At 44.4% G+C, this 19,041-nt stretch overlaps 1 protein-coding gene across 2 annotated transcripts in view; it reads right to left on the bottom strand.

Moving 5' to 3' along the window:
* LOC124709139 (heat shock protein Hsp-12.2) overlaps positions 1–19,041 on the bottom strand; it is a 101,740-nt gene that overhangs the window by 44,469 nt on the left and 38,230 nt on the right. Inside the window, exon 2 of one of the 2 annotated variants that reach the window (XM_047240808.1) lies at positions 1,102–1,188. The exons of the other annotated variant lie outside the window; for it this stretch is intronic. Within the exon in view, the coding sequence (XP_047096764.1) occupies positions 1,102–1,188 (87 nt within the window). The remainder of the gene's footprint in view (positions 1–1,101; positions 1,189–19,041) is intronic. 2 annotated transcript variants of the gene reach the window in all.

The following is a 19,041-nucleotide window of genomic DNA, read 5'->3' as shown; positions in this document are numbered from 1 at the left end:
TTTAATTTCGAAAAATTGCAGTACGTTTATCCCAGGGTGAAAAAATGTTCAACTGTGTGTGAAATCTTATGGGACTTAACTGCTAAGGTCATCAGTCCGTAAGCTTACACACTACTTAACCTAAATTATCCTAAGGCCAAACACTCACACACCCATGCCCGAGGCAGGACTCGAACCTCCGCCAGGACTAGCCGCACAGTCCATGACTGCAGCGTCTTAGACCGCTCGGCTAATCCCGCGCGGCATACCAGGATATACAAGATATGCCGTGTTAGGGATATTGGCCAGTAATCTGCGGATTTTACGGTTACACTGATGTTAATAACTTCTCGGCTAGATATTTTGTAACGATTTTTAATTTTGAAGAATATGTAGTTGCGTGTTAATTTACTGAAAAAATGTTAAATAAAATGTATGCTACGAATGAATATCGGATACCTTTGGTGGCACTCCTATCGTAAGGTCCCTGTCAGTGACGGCAATTTGGGTAGGGTACTTAAATTAACTTACAGCACATTTGTAACTCGAAAACGAAGGATTTTTATGTTTATATGAACTGTTTTTCTTATTTTGGTGCAAGGAAGGTTCCTTGCGCAAAAGTTTGTAAAAGCATTTTTGAAACAGACTGTACACTGACTGCCTATTTTGAGCTACTGTGCAGAAATGGTGCCGGCCGCGGTGGTCTCGCGGTTCTAGGCGCGCAGTCCGGAACCGTGAGACTGCTACGGTCGCAGGTTCGAATCCTGCTTCGGGCATGGATGTGTGTGATGTCCTTAGGTTAGTTAGGTTTAAGTAGTTCTAAGTTCTAGGGGACTGATAACCACAGCAGTTGAGTCCCATAGTGCTCAGAGCCATTTGAACCATTTTTTTTTTTTTTTGCAGAAATGGTAAACATTTGCACATCCAAGCATGCAGTACACTTCATCACACTGTGTCGTAGGTTGCATTCCGTCTTCAAGGTGTTGCAGTTTTAGTGGCCAGCAGTGTGACCAGAAGTACAGCCGTGTGCACCAATACGCCGAATCACAGTGCGCACTGTGCCACAGTTGGAAAAAGCAGAGGAGAGTTAGGTAAGAGAGGTGAAGCGAGAAGCGGGCGTACCTCTTGAAGTTGGAGGAGGAGAAGAAGTCGGCCGGTGGCTCCCCCCAGGCGGTGCTGCTGCTGGTCGTCTTGGTCTCCGAGTGCTGGCTGCAAGGTTAGTCGGGTTAGTGTGTGAGAGAGAGACTGTGTGCTGTGGAGGCGCCCCAACACCGGGCAGCAGCATGCTACGAGGGCGAAACACACCGATGACCAGGCGTACGGTGACCGGCTGTCGTTACACGAATGGAGAAGCTCCAAGTGAGCTATTGACAGAAAGGTTTACCGAATAAACTGATGTAATATTCTCTTATGCAAGCCAACGATACAAGATCGAAACGTGTCGCGCATAGAGAACCTAAGCCAAACACTACGTTAGGTACAATCCCAGCTGACAATATCGACCACTTGCACACTAGTTCAAATGTAGCCTACCATAATTCTCTTAAATGTCCAGGCATGAAGTTCCTTTTGTGGTTATCCGTGTCCCCTTCCTTTCCGTTTTCAATCACCAATCTCCTCTTCTCAACCAGCCTCCCTCCAAAATAAATATTAAGAAACAGGTGGAGAGGCGTTTTTCTGTACGCACTCGCTAACAAGGCACTCGGCGACTTCGTTTAAGGGAGTCAGAGTGTCGAAAGAAGTGGAGTGACATCGACCAACTACTTTCTGATCGTAGTCAACTGCTAACTAGCGGATCACACTGTGTTTAATGCCTATATCAAAGACATAAGAAGTGACACATGGAATTGGCGATCGCTCAAATGTTGTGTGTTTGATACGGTCTTATTAATGAGCGATTAGAAGCGTTGAAGACATTGTTGTCCGCTAGCTAAGGTTGGCAGGCAATGGTAAGTTCTCAGTAGTGGTCAGTGCCAACGGATTTCTACCCATTCAACTACTGCAATGAGTCATCTGCCAGTGTCTCTACTTAGAGCACGCATATAGTATGTCTTACATTCTTAATCGTCTCTTGTGCGTAGAATAGTGTTGCGTTAGTCTATTTGCACAAAATAATAATTTGAAAAGGTTAGCCTAAGAGGCTTAGCTACTTATTTTATTTTATTTTTGTTACAGTGATTCTTTCGGAATCACTTTTACATTAAGCCACTAAATTATTTGTACGTTTACTTTCAAGACAGGTATGTCCGCGATGCTGAACAACTTCAATCAAGCAAACGTGTTACGAAGCATCTGTATACGTTACTGAGGCAGAACGTGCGAATCTCTTAGATGAAACACAGCAACACTGCGCCCTTTTCTCCTGAAATGGAGCTTACTTTTACGGTCAGATACTATTCAAAATTGCAGCAGATTTTGTACTCATGGCTGCCACACTTTGAAAAGCTAGGTATTCCATTCAGCCCAGTTTCACTTCATGTAAATGAGGGACCATGAGCCGCTTAAATTTTACGTAATGCCATAGATGAGCATATGCGCTCTGGGCTTTGATCACTATTTCGGTATATGGGGACCCCGTTAGCTCACCAGATACTGTTACTCATGGTATCGCTTGAGCGTTGAATGTTATTTTATGTTTGACGTCCACTACTTTGCGAAAAATCCCATTCTCTTTTCTCAATCAGAACATGACTTGATTTTATTGCACCTGATGACGCTATTAAAATGCCGCGAGTGCAGTCGCGCCTGTAAATAAAGGACGGCCTTATCTTATCAAAATGCAACTATTTAAAATCTCAATGTTGCGTGATTAGATATGAAATGCAATTTTTTCCACCTTATATGGTTCAGACACACCTCCATATTTTTCCTGAAATCTAGCGTCTTAGAACATTCTAAAAATAACTCGTCAGAACATGCTTGCGTGACCCAGAAACATATTAAAATTGGAGATCAGTTGAAACAAATACTAGGAAGAAGCTCAGATAACACAAAAGGACTCAGATATGCATCAACAGTAGTAAGAAGCTAGCGGTAAATAGCATTCCGCTTTCAAAGTAAGACAAATAAAAGCCTTCTGATTACAGAGTCGGTGTGTTTCGCCCATAGGATACAAGATGCTGAAAATTTGAAAACACATTAGTTCACAGCAAACCATCGTGCATCAAAGCATTAGAAGTGTAGTAAGATAATATAAGTGCTAACTACAACATCCAGAAATCAGTGGAATTTGTGTTGAGTATTCAATGAGCCATCAGAGACATTCTCTTTTCTGTTACATCACATTCACGTTTGCCACGTCAAACATCTACGCCATAGATCACAAAGATTGATAACAACTTCTTTTTCCTATACCTGTAAACGTTGGTGATTTTACAGACAAATGGGTGAAAAATTGGCACTTAAAATGAAGATTGCATATTTCGAATTTCAACGTGGAAGAAGGAGTTGCTCAGTTTCATTCTCAGGAATACACTTAGTTATCGTAGTAATTTCTAAAGTTACAATCTAATTTTACCCGCACTTGAGGTTTTTACAAATCTCATGACTTAAGCAAATTAATAAAATGATTCATGAGCAAGAACTGAAATCAGTCAGCTACAAAACATGTATTTCTTCTTTGGATGACGTGCATTCTTCGCTGTACCACTGCAGTTGCATGTTTCATGTCCTTTGAACGAAAACTGGGCGCATGGAGGAGACGATTCTTTTCGAGATATTAATGTTAAAATGCAAAGCTGCACCGTTATTTGGAGTCCTTTTGAAACTGTAGGCTTCCCTATAATTACCTGGATAATTCGATTCAAAGACCGGAGGAATGTAATGACGTACTGACTCCAGTACTGGCACGCTTAGCAATACATTGTGTTCAAACCAACCTTTGGGCTGCTGACGGTTTTACTTATTGGCGCACCTTTATATGAAGACAAAGTATCCATTATCAAAATATTTCTACACCCACATCTACACAGATACTCCGCAAGCACTGTACGGCGCGTGGCGGAGGGTTTCCTGTACCACTACTAGCCATTTCCTTTCCAGTTGAACTAGCAGAGAGAGAGAGAGAGAGAGAGAGAGAGAGGGCAAAACGACTGTCCATATGCCCCCGTGTGAGCCCTTATTCCTCGTATCTTATCTTCGTGGCCCCTACGCGAAATGTATGTTGGCGACATTAGGATCGTTCTGCAGTCAGTTTCAAATGCCGATTTCTTTAATCTGACCTGGTACGGATACCAAACACTTGAAACAGTACTCAAGAATAGGTCGCCAAATTATTTATGTACAGCAGCGGTCCTATCACACTTCCCTGGAGCATTCCTGATGATATCCTTTTCCATTGTTGGGGTTGAATCAAATGTATTCGAATATTTTAACTAGGCGCTGCCCCAAACCTCCTAAATATTGGAAGAAAATCATAATTTACCGTCAAGAACTGCTGACAAAATTTCTTTATTTAACAACCAGTTTCGGTCTATAGACTAACATGTTCATAAAAACACTCCCAACACCATATTATGCGGTAAAATCAATAGCATCAAATAATAAAATGCATGAACTGGTCACTGTTAAACAAAAATAAAAATTACATTTTCAGTCATAAAAATATGCCGAAGTGCGCACTCATTCGTATTATATTAACAGTCAGCGTTAACATTACGAAGTGAGGTATTCTAATATTAATCCTGACTGCTAATACAACATGAATGAGAGCAACCTTTGACAAATTTTTATGATTTGCGTTGTAATTTTTTTAGTTTGACGCCATTGGTTTTATCTCCCAGTATGAGAGCTCGCTCTAAGGTTGGGGAAAGGCGAAGATGTAGCATTTCTAAGAGGACTCTGCTCACTATAGTACTGCGTAATATAACTTTCACGTTAACGATACTAGGTATACGGGATGGTTATGTTGTAATCCGCAGCATGCGATGCCAAGCCCTTTCCGAAGCATTGGGGACCTCAGTGTTGACAGCATGAATGGGATTCGGGTGTTCTATCACAGTGGTAGCCAACCTACACGGTGGGCGGTAGGCGGCAAGGGTTTTAAAAGTATTTTCATCTGGCTTTCGTAAAATTTTGACATAAAACTGTGTGGTATGTAATTACTATTATATGCTTCAATTTGCTCTAATTCTGCTTTATGAATTGTATAAAGTTACTTTTTATAAATTACCATTAGTGCGGGACCAGTAGGTAGTTAGAAAATTTTACTACTGACAGAGATACAAAAGTGGTCGGTAGGTCGAAAAGGTTGAGTACTACTGACAGAGATACAAAAGTGGTTGGTAGGTCGAAAAGGTTGAGTATCCCTTTCCTACCAGATAAAACGGAAGCAGTCTGGCGAGAATGGGGTGGCTGAGAACTGTAGGCTCTCCAGGCGAATATGTTTCACTGTACCTCACGACGTTTGAACCTGAGAATCGGTCTTCATAGCTGTGCTCTCAGTAGTTTTCCTATCACGGCGTCTAATGCCACCAAATAATTTATTGGGGGTATTTTAGTGTTAGCGCAAACACAAATAGTGAAGGCGGCTGTGTAATACGCAAGAGCGCCATTGCTTACTACCAGAGATTAGAGGCGGCTCCACGTGTTGCGCTTTCACTGGGCGACTTGTGTGTGGGAGGACGTTTACGTTCGTCTTGCGAAATGAGCGCTAACCGCTGCTACGGATGACGTAATGACGGCTGTAGCCAGCCTGCTAGTGCGTGACTGCCTCCGCTTTACAGCTCGACCTGCGGCCGACAACAGCCTTCCGCCTCGAAAATGCGAGAGCAGTATGTTCTTGCACCACTTGCCTCGTAGCTAAACACGGGACTGCTTCAGGTTTTCATCTCTGCCGTAGTACGTTTTATCGGTTCTCCCTTCTATTCCAGTCTCGTATTGTTCGTGGAAAGAAAGATTGTCAGTATGCCTATGTGTGGGCTCTAATCTCTCTGATTTTATCCTGATGGTCTCTTCGCGAGATATACGTTGGTGGGAGCAATGTACTGCTTGACTCCTTGGTGAAGGTATGTCCTCGAAACTTCAACAAAAGCCCGTACCGAGCTACTGAGCGTCTCTCTTGCACAGTCTTCCACTGGAGTTTATCTATCATCTCCGTAACGCTTTCGCGATTACTAAATGATCCTGTAACGAAACGCGCTGCTCTCCGTTGTATCTTCTCTCTCTCTTCTATCAACCCTATCTAGTACGCATCCCACACCGGTGAGCAGTATTCAAGCAGTGGGCGAACAAGTGTACTGTAACCTACTTCCATTGTTTTTGGATTGCGTTTCATTAGGATTCTTCCAATGAATCTCGACGACGACGTTATTAATGACGGTTTTAGGGATGCAGTGTCCCATTTACAGGAAGCGTGCCCTATTCGACTTAGGGAATCCACGGGAAACCTAAATCAGGTCGCCGGACTGAACCGTTGCCCACACGAATGCGTGTCTAGTATGTTTACCATTACGCCACAACACTCGTTAAAAATGATACCTGAAAATGTGGCACCTTCAGAACAACTACGAGAAAAATATTAGTATGTCCTAATGAACGTGACTGTATGTTGCATCTCAGTTCCATGACTGAAATCGATTGTCTAATATATAAGACGAAGTTAATTGCTTTTTGACCAAAACACAAGCGCTGCTAGTTGTCTTGCGTTCGTTCATTACGCAAATTCTTACAAATTAAGAAACTGTAACCTTTAACTCGGCTGACACAAATCTATGAAGCAGTTCAGTTGCTCTTGGATTTGAATCGATTCCCTTAACATTATGTAGACTAGATTCATTTATGTAATGTACCAATACTACTAAACCGTAATTCCGGTAGAGCACAACTCATAGCAGAGGAGATGCACAAGGAAGAGTTTTGTATGTTTGACAACGCACGGCTGCTGCTTGCTTCTTATTTTTGGCAGTGCCTAATGGCATATTAACTTCCTATAAACTTGATGATGTGATAGTGTGGTTCCGAAACTAGTTGTGTTAAATAACAGATTTTCGACAATTGGCACGTAGATCTTCAGTATTGATCTGTCATACATCTGTACGGTAGCTACACAGCATTCGGATGAGAGTAGCCTTGAATTTAATTATTATTACCGAGCAAGGTGACGCAGTGATGAGAAACTCTGAAGGACGACGGTTCAAATCTCCGTCCGGCCATCCAGATTCACCCCAGAAACCCGAAAACCCAAATAAGAATGTCATTATAATTTAAAGTAAGGAACAGTGTTATCCGGACAAGTACGACAACTTTGACAATAATATAACACCTTAAAGCTTTGATGAACACCAATTTCAATGATTACTGAGTATGTCATGATATAAATGTAGAAAGAAAGAAAGGTTATTTTTAATTAACTATCAAGTAGCTCAGTAATAACTGCAAATCAGTATGACGAAAGTTAAGTAATATGTCGGTCAGAGAGAACATTTATTGTGTAAGAGAGTTGTAAACGCGGCGAAAAGGAAATTCAGTGCGTCTACAATGCTCGATCATGGAAATGTTAGTCGCTTGCTAGCTTGCTTGCTATCACGTCGTGAGAGAGCACCGTTTGTTATAGTACTACAAACGGAACGCTATGAGATTGTTTCTATTAAAAAAAAGTACTATTGCGTGATAGAGATGCGCAGACTTTGTTCTCAGTTATTCTGATTTGAGAACTTGAACTGAAGTGATATTCTAATAGTGTACGACGAGTAAATGAACTTTAATTATTGGAGATATTATTGTTGGACTCAACCTTCATCAAAGTGAACAGTTGCAACGAAGAATGGACATAGTATCGAAGACTGCAATACCTGATTAGCCTTCAGTAGAAAAAGTTAATACGACCACACGAAGATGATACAAATACGCCGATTGTAAAAGTTGTCGTAATTGTCACGATCACCGAACTGAAAAGAATCGTAATTGATCTGATCTATCGCTGTGTGTGTGGTGAAACAATAAAAATTGTTCGTCAGTAATGGAAATTTCACATGTTGGCTCCATCATTAATTGAACTGTGTGATAGTTGATGATCAAAATTAATTAACTGTGAACATTTTAATTGAAAGAGTGACTTGATGAACATTGAGCATTGAAAGGAGTGTTTTGCCGAAATAATATTACGACGCGCGAAAGCAAGATAGCATTATATATTATCTCTGGATTTGTGTCGTGCCGTAGTAAACAATTCTGCCTAGCAACGTAACAACAACTACTGATACTGAACCGCAAATTAATTTTTCCTTGCTTCAGTGGTTTGAAACGACGCCGGTGATGAATGATTCACTCAATACTGCAATAACTAACTAACCGAGCATAGCAAATCATCATAAAACCATAACCGACAATTAAAATCAGCAGTTCGCATCGCTGAGAAGACTGTGCGGGCTCGCAAACGAACTTTCATACATTACGCGAGGAACAATTTTCTTTAGAGAGTTTCAGGTGCTGTTCCACGTTATCCGACGGGGACAACCATCACTACGCGTCGCGTCTCCACCCCACCGACCGAGCTGTAGCAGTAGCGGCTCAACATCAACAGCGACAACAAAAGGGGAGAGGGGACGTCACACAACGAAAATATAAATTTCATCAACTACTACGATGATGGTGATGATTAAAAATAGAGATACCACAGAGGATAGGCTTCGTAAGCAAGAAAGAGTGTGAAGACAAAAATTAATGTAGACCATTGCTTTTTATGATTTTTCTTCGTATATTATCAAAATACAGACAATCAATAAATTGCCCAAGTTTAAAATAGGTATAATGCTAACATTTTAGGCAGCCACTTAATGTCGAAACAGATTAGTCAGAATATGTCAAAAATAAATTTTTCTCAAGGAGAAACTTAAAAAAAAGTATGATCGTCTTATATTCAGGGTCGTCTTATACCCGGTTAAATCTACACTACTGGCCATTAAAATTGCAACACCAAGAAGAAATGCAGATGATAAACGGGTATTCATTGGACAAATATGTCATACTAGAACTGTCATGGGATTACATTTTGACGCAATTTGGGTGCATAGATCCTGAGAAATCAGTACCCAGAACAACCACCTCTGGCCGCAATAACGGCCTTGATACGCCTGGGCATGGAGTCGAACACAGCTTGAATGGCGTGTACAGGTACAGCTGCCCAAGCAGCTTCAACGCGATACCACAGTTCATCAAGAGTAGTGAGTGGCGTATTGTGACGAGCCAGTTGCTCGGCCACCACTGACCAGACGTTTTCAATTGGTGAGAGATCTGGAGAATGTGCTGGCCAGGGCAACAGTCGAACTGTTTCTGTATCCAGAAAGGCCCGTACAGGACCTGCAACATGCGGTCGTGCATTATCCTGCTGAAATGTAGGGTTTCGCAGGGATCGAAGGAAGGTAGAGACACGGGTCGTAACACATCTGAAATGTAACGTCCGCTGTTCAAAGTGCCGTCAATGCGAACAAGAGGTGACCGAGACGTGTAACCAATGGCACCCCGTACCATCACGCTGGGTAATACGCCAGTATGGCGATGACGAATACGCGCTTCAAATGTGAGTTCACCGTGATGTCGCCAAACACGATGCGACCATCATGGTACAGAACCTGGATTCATCCGGAAAAATGACGTTTTGCCATTCGTGCACCCACGTTCGTCGTCGAGTGCACCATCGCAGGCGCTCCTGTCTGTGATGCAGCGTCAAGGGTAACCGCAGCCACGGTCTCCGAGCAGATAGTCCTTGCTGCTGCAAACGTCGTAGAACTGTTCGTACAGATGGTTGTTGTCTTGCAGACGTCCCCATCTGTTGACTCAGGGATCGAGACGTGGCTGCACGATCCGTTACAGACATGCGGATAAGATGCCTGTCATCTCGACTGCTAGTGATACGAGGCCGTTGGGATCCAGCATGGCGTTCCGTATTACCCTTCTGAACCCACCGATTCCATATTCTGCTAACGGTCATTGGATCTCGACCAACGCGAGCAGCAATGTCGCGATACGATAAACCGCAATCGCGATAGGCTACAATCCGACCTTTATCAAAGTCGGAAACGTCATGGTACGCATTTCTCCTCCTTATACGAGGCATCACAACAACGTTTCACCAGGCAACGCCGGTCAACTGCTGTTTGTGTATGAGAAATCGGTTGGAAACTGTCCTCATGTCAGCACGGTGTAGGTGGCGCCACCGGCGCCAACCTTGTGTGAATGCTCTGAAAAGCTAATCATTTGCATATGACAGCATCTTCTTCCCGTCGGTTAAATTTCGCGTCTGTAGGACGTCATCTTCGTGGTGTAGCAATTTTAATGGCCAGTATTGTATATTCGTTCCTGCGGCCCTTGTAATTAATTACTGTCTGAACTCACACTACCAAATACAGCATCCCGCGTGCTGTGGTCGTGAGTCAGCAGCCTATTGTAAGCCATTGCTGCAGTCGGACGGCAGAGCCACGGATCCCTCGCTAGTTTCGGCCTCTACTTTGCGAGGCGCCGCCGCTGAGTGTCACAGTCGAGGCGCCAGACGGGCGCCGCCTTTTATCTCCTTTTGGGGTGTCGGCCGCTTTCATGAGCTGGAGATGGCTGGCAAGGGAGTCTCTTTTTAAGGACAAGGCGCGAGGCGACGTAACGGGCGCGCCTGCGCAGCTCGTTAATACTCGGAAGAACGCTACCGCCGGACGTTCTTTTTTTTCGCACCTTGTTGCTACAACATCCTCGCCGATAGCCGAAAATGGCCTGCATTAATTTCCATTACTGAAACCAGAAGAACGCACTGGGCCGTTTCGAAATGTCTCCTATAAATTAACGCCTCGTGTCGAAGTTGTTGCTTAACCAAGAAACATGGCGAGGTGGTTCAGCGGTTAAGAAAGTGGACGCGCCTTCTCGAGGAACGGGATTCCCATTTCCCTAAGGTGATCTGAATTTAGATCTTTTGGATTTACAACTGTACAACTAGCCCAGTTTCATTTAGTTAACGCTTTGACTACCAATTTTTTAGGTGAAAAACATTAATGTTTGATTACTTTAATTGAAGTCGAAGTCACAATTAACAATATGAAAAAATATTTGAAGAAATACTTCGGAGCCAAGATCGCATTTAAATATTTATTTTGAATTGATGGCCGGTTTCAACTGTCGTCTGCGGATGTACAGTACAACATAGACACACACTACATTTGTAAACATATTTTCTATGCCATTAGTAATAAAATAGATAAGTATAATTTTTTAGATACAGACAAATACCCCTTTTTCAAAATTATGTCACATATTTCAACAATGGCCAAAGTTTGAACAGTTTGGAAATACAGACTCTATCAGCAGGTAGTTCACAACGAATGTCATTAACAAAAATACTATTTACAATCATGTTCCCAAGCGACTTTCGCCGATTACATGCGACCGCACACATGCTCGACTGGAGGGCTTACAAAATATGTTTACAAACGTGTGTCTATGTCGTATTACAGATCCTAAGATGACAGCAAGATACTGTTGAAACCTGTCATCAACTAAAAATAAGTATTTAATTCGGCTCTGAAGTATTCTTTCAGATATTACTATCTGCAGGTAGTCTGTAATAAATGATATGGAAAAAAATTTCCCGCTTTTACGTAGATAGGCTTACCATATTTTTTTGGGTCCGACCAGGACACATTACCATTTTTTGGGTTGAGCCGAGGACATATTTCTATAGTGAGTTAAAGTAGTTTACTAAAACATTAATTTTATTTATTCGATTGTATTTTTCAATAGACATGACCTTTTTTCAGAAATGGTGTTCGTGTCTGGCGTTGTGGTAAGAAAAAGTAGCATCTTACAGGAGCCAACTGTAGATCACTGCCGGCCGGAGTGGCTTAGCGGTTCTAGGCGCTACAGTCTGGAACCGCGCGACCACTACGGTCGCAGGTTCGAATCCTGCCTCGGGCATGGATGTGTGTGATGTCCTTAGGTTAGTTAGGTTTAGTAGTTCTAAGTTCTAGGGGACTGATGACCACAGCATTTAAGTCCCATAGTGCTCAGAGCCATTTGAACCATTTTTGTAGATCACTGTTATCCCACCCTTGGTTTAAAAAAAATTTTCTTGCATTTGGTGACGTCATCCGTAATGCAACTCTTTCCATTATGTGCGTCAGATAATTCTCCCGTATATAGTGTGCAATAAAAACGTTTATTCTTCCTGTCATTCCAATACACAATTTCAACAATTTGTATCCCTTATACACCTTAACATTAAACACAAACGCCCGCATCTCGTGGATGTGCGGTAGCGTTCTCGCTTCTCACGCCCGGGTTCCCGGGTTCGATTCCCGGCGGGGTCAGGGATTTTCTCTGCCTCGTGATGGCTGGGTGTTGTGTGATGTCCTTAGGTTAGTTAGGTTTAAGTAGTTCTAAGTTCTAGGGGACTGATGACCACAGATGTTAAGTCCCATAGTGCTCAGAGCCATTTGAACCATTTGTGTGTGTGTGTGTGTGTGTGTGTGTGTGTGTGTGTGTGTGAGAGAGAGAGAGAGAGAGAGAGACGCAGCTCACATCAAGTTCGCACTGATTGGCGTAATAGTAATGAGATTTCATGACGACTGGCCTCGAATACTCTCACTACTAGTCAGTATCGTTCATGTTCTTGATTTCTTCAAGCTGATACTGAATGTCTACGTCTGTGTGTCTGGTACTGTAGTATGCGAGTGTGGATTACTAAGACTTTTCTAGAGTGGGGGACGGGTGTGAAGGCACCCTCCCTGGCCTGCTCCTAGTTGGGTACGTCCTTGACCCTTCGAGATTGCTGTGATCAGCTTTGTTGCTGTACCGTTGCTTTAGTCACATTTATATCGTATCCATAGCCTCCCAGTAAACGCCAGACTCATTTTGAAGTTGGGAACTATTTTCGTACCGGGTGTAAAGTTCTACTCAAAATGAATCCATTGTGAATAAACTTCGTATCGCAACTGACAGCGGAAGGGACAAGCAGAAGCTCCATAAAAGCGACCTTGTGAAATGGAGCGTCGCGCTTTCGAATGTGAACAGCGCAAGCGAGAAATACTGACAAAGAGAGCGGTGTTTGCCTGCGGCATGTGTCAGGAATCGCTGTTAAGAGCTCTCAAGTGCAGCTTTCATATCGGTTGTTTTTTTCCTTGTTTATTAGAATAGACGAAACTTTCTTTTGATAATAATAACGGGGGAAAGAATCGACCAACCACGAAAACACAATAATGATAAACGAAAGAAAATTTAAATATGAGGGGCGATCAAAGTTTCCATTGGAGGGCGTAGCTGTAGCGTATATACGAAGTTGCGCGACTCCTATGCGAATATATAAGCACCGACACATAGGAAGGGATAAATCTGGCATTCGTGTCTTTCCAAAGTGCGTGCGATATATGCGGAAAAGTCCAACTATGACGACTTATCACCAAATGCGTCCAAACATTTTTTCCTTGGCTGCCGAACAAAAACCACCGGTACACATCCAACGGATAATGAAGAATGTGTATGGGGCAGCACGTCTGTCGAAAACCACCGTTGTGCGACAAGGGATGCTGTTGCTTCAGGATAACACTAATCACTATATCACAAGTGGCGACACCGAAATTACCTTAACGCAAGAGGAAGAAACACTAGAACGCTCTCTATGGTCCTGATATCTTCCCATGCGTTTATCACGCCTTCGGTCCATTAAAAAAGGCGACGTTTTGTGTCGGACGAGGATGTGGAGCAGGCATTTACGGACTTCTTCAAGCAACGGGTAATGGTGTATTAACAAATTGGTAGCTTCAGCCTGGTGCGTCGGTGGCTTGATTGCCTCAATGCGATTTAGCCTGATTAGCGTACAGATTCTGAACGGCCTTCTAATGAAAACTTTTTGACCGCCCGTTCTGTTAGAAGAGTTTATGTCAGCCTCACACACACACTACATCTTAAAAAGAGTTCAGGCACAGTTTGTAAAGTATTTTTTAGAATTTGTTGTTGCATCATACAGTGTACGGATGTCGGTCAGCAGGTTGGGAAAAGAGCAGTACTGGCCTTTAGCAGAGCCCGCGGATTTCCGGTATGACTATAAAAAGCGAGAGTGGGAAATGCAACCATTCTAAACATGGCCACGCCGCCACTTCCAATTGAACTGGGATGCGGAAATGAGGCGGAACGCTCACCAGGCAATACTGACGGTGTCGTAAACACATTTTTTGTCTACTTATACTGCTGAACGCTCTGGCAAGTCGATTATACTTTATCACTACACTTGCAAAATAACACCTTGATACCCTTCGGAACACCAAATCTTACAACCATGGGGGATGTATGTAACCTGGTTTACCTAGCCGAACAGTCCAGACATTATACTGACAAATGGAGGACGTTATGTAGTCTGAGGTCTACACAAACCATGGTTACGACACGTAAGCCGACCCTGGTAGTTTTTCGGCTGGTATAAGGGACAGTCATGAAGGTTTCCTTATCACTTAGAGAAAATAAAGTTAGGAAATTCGATTTTGCTTATCTACGGGTACGAGTCAGCAGTCCTTGCACACGCTGAAACCCCACAAATCAATTTTGTTCGTGTGACTAGCCTCGTAGATCCAAGGGAAGGCTACTGCGACCGTCGGTTTTATCCATTTGGTGACAGTTATGTTACGATATGATACGCCCCACGTCCAAAACACTTTTATATTACAAAATTCTGACGAGGACTGGATCCACAGCCTTATGTAACTATTGAATGTAGTCATGCTTCATGTGCCTGTTAAAAATACAAATATTAAGAATGACAGCTTTCAGGATAAATGCCTCCGGCTGCAGACGTCCATGCACCTAAAGTATCGGTGAGGTTACGATGGCTTACTCGTCTGACAGAACGGATGTGCATTGTCCGTGCAAGAATGACTCGTACTGAATAGCTCACAGGGCAGGGATTTTGTGAAAGGGGCTGTGTGGTGTGAAAGAAGGGAGCGGGGGGATAGAGGAGGAGGAGGGTCACATTATGGAGTGGCCTTTTTTTCAAACTGCAGGTTTGCTGGATGCTTCCGAATGTCCAAGTCGCACCGAGCCTCTACAAAATACGCTGACTGCGTTATCGTTCTCCGTTAACAATAGGCAAACATTTTCCATACACTATTTGCCCAAAATGTTAGAAGTGTGATATCGTGGATATGTCAGAAGAGTGAGCGATTAATAGTATTACAGTGTCATCATCAAATTGAAGCTAATTCTCACCGTTTGCAAAGAAATTACTTATATCCATACATTTTCAGGACTATGTATTACCTTCACGGTCTGGTTTTTATTATTCTGCCTGAAAAGTTTAAGGTGTGCTAAATTTAACTAAATACACTATTGGCCATTAAAATTGCTACACCAAGAAGAAATGCAGATGATAAACGGGTATTCATTGGACAAATATATTATACTAGAACTGACATGTCATTACATCTTCACGCAATGTGTGTGCATAGATCCTGAGAAATCAGTACCCAGAACAACCACCTCTGGCCGTAATAACGGCCTTGATACGCCTAGGCATTGACTGAAACAGAGCTACGATGGCGTGTACCGGTACAGCTGCCCATGCAGCTTCAACACGATACCACAGTTCATCAAGAGTACTGACTGGCGTATTGTGACGAGCCAGTTGCTCGGCCACCATTGACCAGACGTTTTCAATTGGAGAGAGATCTGGAGAATGTGCTGGCCAGGGCAGCAGTCGAACATTTTCTATATCCAGAAAGGCCCGTACAGGAACTGCAACATGCGGTCGTGCATTATCCTGCTGAAATGTAGGGTTTCGCAAGGATCGAATGAAGGGTAGAGCCACGGGTCGTAACACATCTGAAATGCAACGTCCACTGTTCTAAGTGCCGTCAATGCGAACAAGAGGTGACCGAGACGTGTAACCAATTGCACCCCGTACCATCACGCCGGGTGATACGCAAGTATGGCGGTGACGAATACACGCTTCGAATGTGCGTTCACCGCGATGTCGCCAAACACGGATGCGACCATCATGATGCTGTAAACAGAACCTGGATTCATCCGAAAAATGACGTTTTGCCATTCGTGCACCGAGGTTCGCCGTTGAATACACCATCGCAGGCGCTCCTGTCTGTGATGCAGCGTCAAGGGTAACCGCAGCCATGGTCTCCGAGCTGATAATCCATGCTGCTGCAGACGTCGTCGAACTGTTCGTGCAGATGGTTGTTGTCTTGCAAACGTCCCCATCTGTTGACTCAGGGATCGAGACGTGGCTGCACGATCCGTTACAGACATGCGGACAAGATACCTGTCATCTCGACTGCTAGTGATACGAGGACGTTGGGATATAGCACGGCGTTCCGTATTACCCTCCTGAACCCACCGACTCCATATTCTGCTAACGGTCACTGGATCTCGACCAACGCGAGCAGCAATGTCGCGATACGATGAACCACAATCGCGATAGGCTACAATCCGACCTTTATCAAAGTCGGAAAAGTGATGGTACGCATTTCTCCTCCTTACACGAGGCATCACAACAACGTTTCACCAGGCAACGCCGATCAACTGCTGTTTGTGTATGAGAAATCGGTTGGAAACTTTCCTCATGTGAGCACGTTGTAAGTGTCGCCACCGGCGCCAACCTTGTGTGAATGCTCTGAAAACCTAATCATTTGCATATGACAGCATCTTCCTCCTGTCGGTTAAATTTCGCGTCTGTCATCTTCGTGGTGTAGCAATTTTAATGGCCAGTAGTGTACAAAACGGGTATCTACAAGTAGACGCGTCAGTGGGATGACTGCCTCACTGCTCACGCCGATGTTGCCTGATTGGTGTACCGATTCTGGACCGTACGGACCTGTCCCTTATAGAAGTTAGTCGGTTGCTGAATAAGCACGAAAATTTCACAAAAAAGGCTAGAATCCAAAATGACTATTCACTCCGCAGCGCACCAAGTCTCGTACCTTGGAACTTTTTCCTGGTCCTAGACTTAAATCTTCCAGCAACTTTCAGAAGCAACGACATTCAAAAGACGATTGTTGTCCTTTGAATTCCGAACGAAATCGAGTCGGGGAATTGGAAAAGAGGGCAGCAATGGCTTGACCGGCTGACTAAACTGCGAAAGTGAGTCAGAGGAAGTGGTCGTGACTGGGCGCCATGTAGCGGCAGCAGCAGCAGCGGCGGCGGCCCACCGAGGCGCCCGCTGGACGCCCGTATAAGGCGTCCCGGGCGTCGCCGCGCAGCGCCGTGGCGCGCCGCCAGAGCACCTACTGTGCGGGCGCGTGGGACGCCGAGGCCTCCGCGCCGCCCACCGTAACCTAGCTGCCGCTGCAGCCTTCATCTCGACACACTTCCACGCGTCACGCGTTCTCTTCACTAGAGCCGCCAACGCCTCTCAAAGCTGCGGGGCCGGAAAAGTACCACGCGCTTACGTCGGCGCCCATCTGCAGGATGGAACACATCTGTGGCCCGCATATACAGGGTGTCCGCAGAGAACCTCCCTGACTTCCAAATGCAACTACACTACTGGCCATTAAAATTGCTACACCACGATGATGACGTGCTACAGACGCGAAATTTAACCGACAGGAAGAAGATGCTGTCATATGCAAATGATTAGCTTTTCAGAGCATTCACACAAGGTTGGCGCCGGTGGCGACACCTACAACGTGCTGACGTGAGGAAAGTTTCCAACCGATTTCTCATACACAAACAGCAGTTGACCGCCGTTGCCTGGTGAAACGTTGTTGTGATGCCTCGTGTAAGGAGGAGAAATGCGTACCATCACGTTTCCGACTTTCATAAAGGTCGGACTGTAGCCTATCGTGATTGCGGATTATCGTATAGCGACACTGCTGCTCGCGTTGGTCGATATCCAATGACTCTTAGCAGAATATGGAATCGGTGGGTTCAGGAGAGTAATACGGAACGCCGTGCTGGATCCCAACGGCCTCGTATCACTACCTGTCGAGATGACAGGCATCTTATCCGCATGGCTGTAACGGATCGTGCAGCCATGAGTCAACAGATTGGGACGTTTGCAAGCCAACAACCATCTGCACCAACAGTTCGACGACGTTTGCAGCAACATGGACTATCAGCTCGGAGACCATGGCTGCGGTTACCCTTGATGCTGCATCACAGACAGGAGCACCTGCGATGGTGTACTCAACGACGAACCTGGATGCACGAATGCCAAAACGTCATTTTTTCGGATGAATCCATGTTCTGTTTACAGCATCATGATGGTGGCATCCGTGTTTGGCGACAACGCGGTGAACGCACATTCGAAGCGTGTATTCGTCATCGTCATACTGGCGTATCACCTGGCGTGATGGTACGGAGTGCCATTGGTTACACGTCTCGATCACCTCTTGTTCGCATTGACGGCATTTTGAACAGTGGACGTTACATTTAAGATGTGTTACGACCCGTGGCCCTACCCTTCATTCGATCCTTGCGAAACCCTTCATTTCACCAGTATAATGCACGACCGCATGTTGCAGGTCCTGTACGGGCCTTTCTGGATACAGAAAATGTTCGATTGTTGCCCTGGCCAGCACATTCTCCAGATCTCTCACCAATTGAAAACGTCTGGTCAATGCTGGCCGAGCTATTGGTTCGTGACAATACGCCAGTCAGTACTCTTGATGAACTGTGGCATCGTGTTGAAGCTTCATGGGCATCCGTACCTGTACAAGCCATTCAAGGTCTGTTTGACTCAATGCCCAGGCGTATCAAGGCCGTTACTACAGCCAGAGGTGGTTGTTCTGCGTACTGATTTCTCAGGATCTATGCACACACATTGTGTCAAGATGTAATGACATGTCAGTTCTAGTATAATATATTTGTCCAATGAATACCCGTTTATCATCTGCTTTTCTTATTGGTGTAGCAATTTTAATGGCCATTAGTGTAATAAAAAAACAATGAAACACTGACACACTCTAAGACAGAACCACGAAGGAATTATCAGAGCCAGCTGCGGTGGCCGAGCGGTTCTAGGTGCTTAAGTCCGGAACCGCGCGACTGCTACGGTCGCAGGTTCGAATCCTGCCTCGGGCAAGGATGTCTGTGATGTCCTTGGATTAGTTAGGCTCAAGTTGTTTTAAGTTCTAGGGGACTGCTGACCTC

This window comes from Schistocerca piceifrons, chromosome 7 (assembly GCF_021461385.2).
Source record: "Schistocerca piceifrons isolate TAMUIC-IGC-003096 chromosome 7, iqSchPice1.1, whole genome shotgun sequence".
Classification (NCBI taxonomy): Eukaryota; Metazoa; Arthropoda; class Insecta; order Orthoptera; family Acrididae; genus Schistocerca; species Schistocerca piceifrons.
The sequence above is the reverse complement of the archived record's forward strand: the minus strand, read 5'-3'. Positions and strand labels throughout refer to the sequence as shown.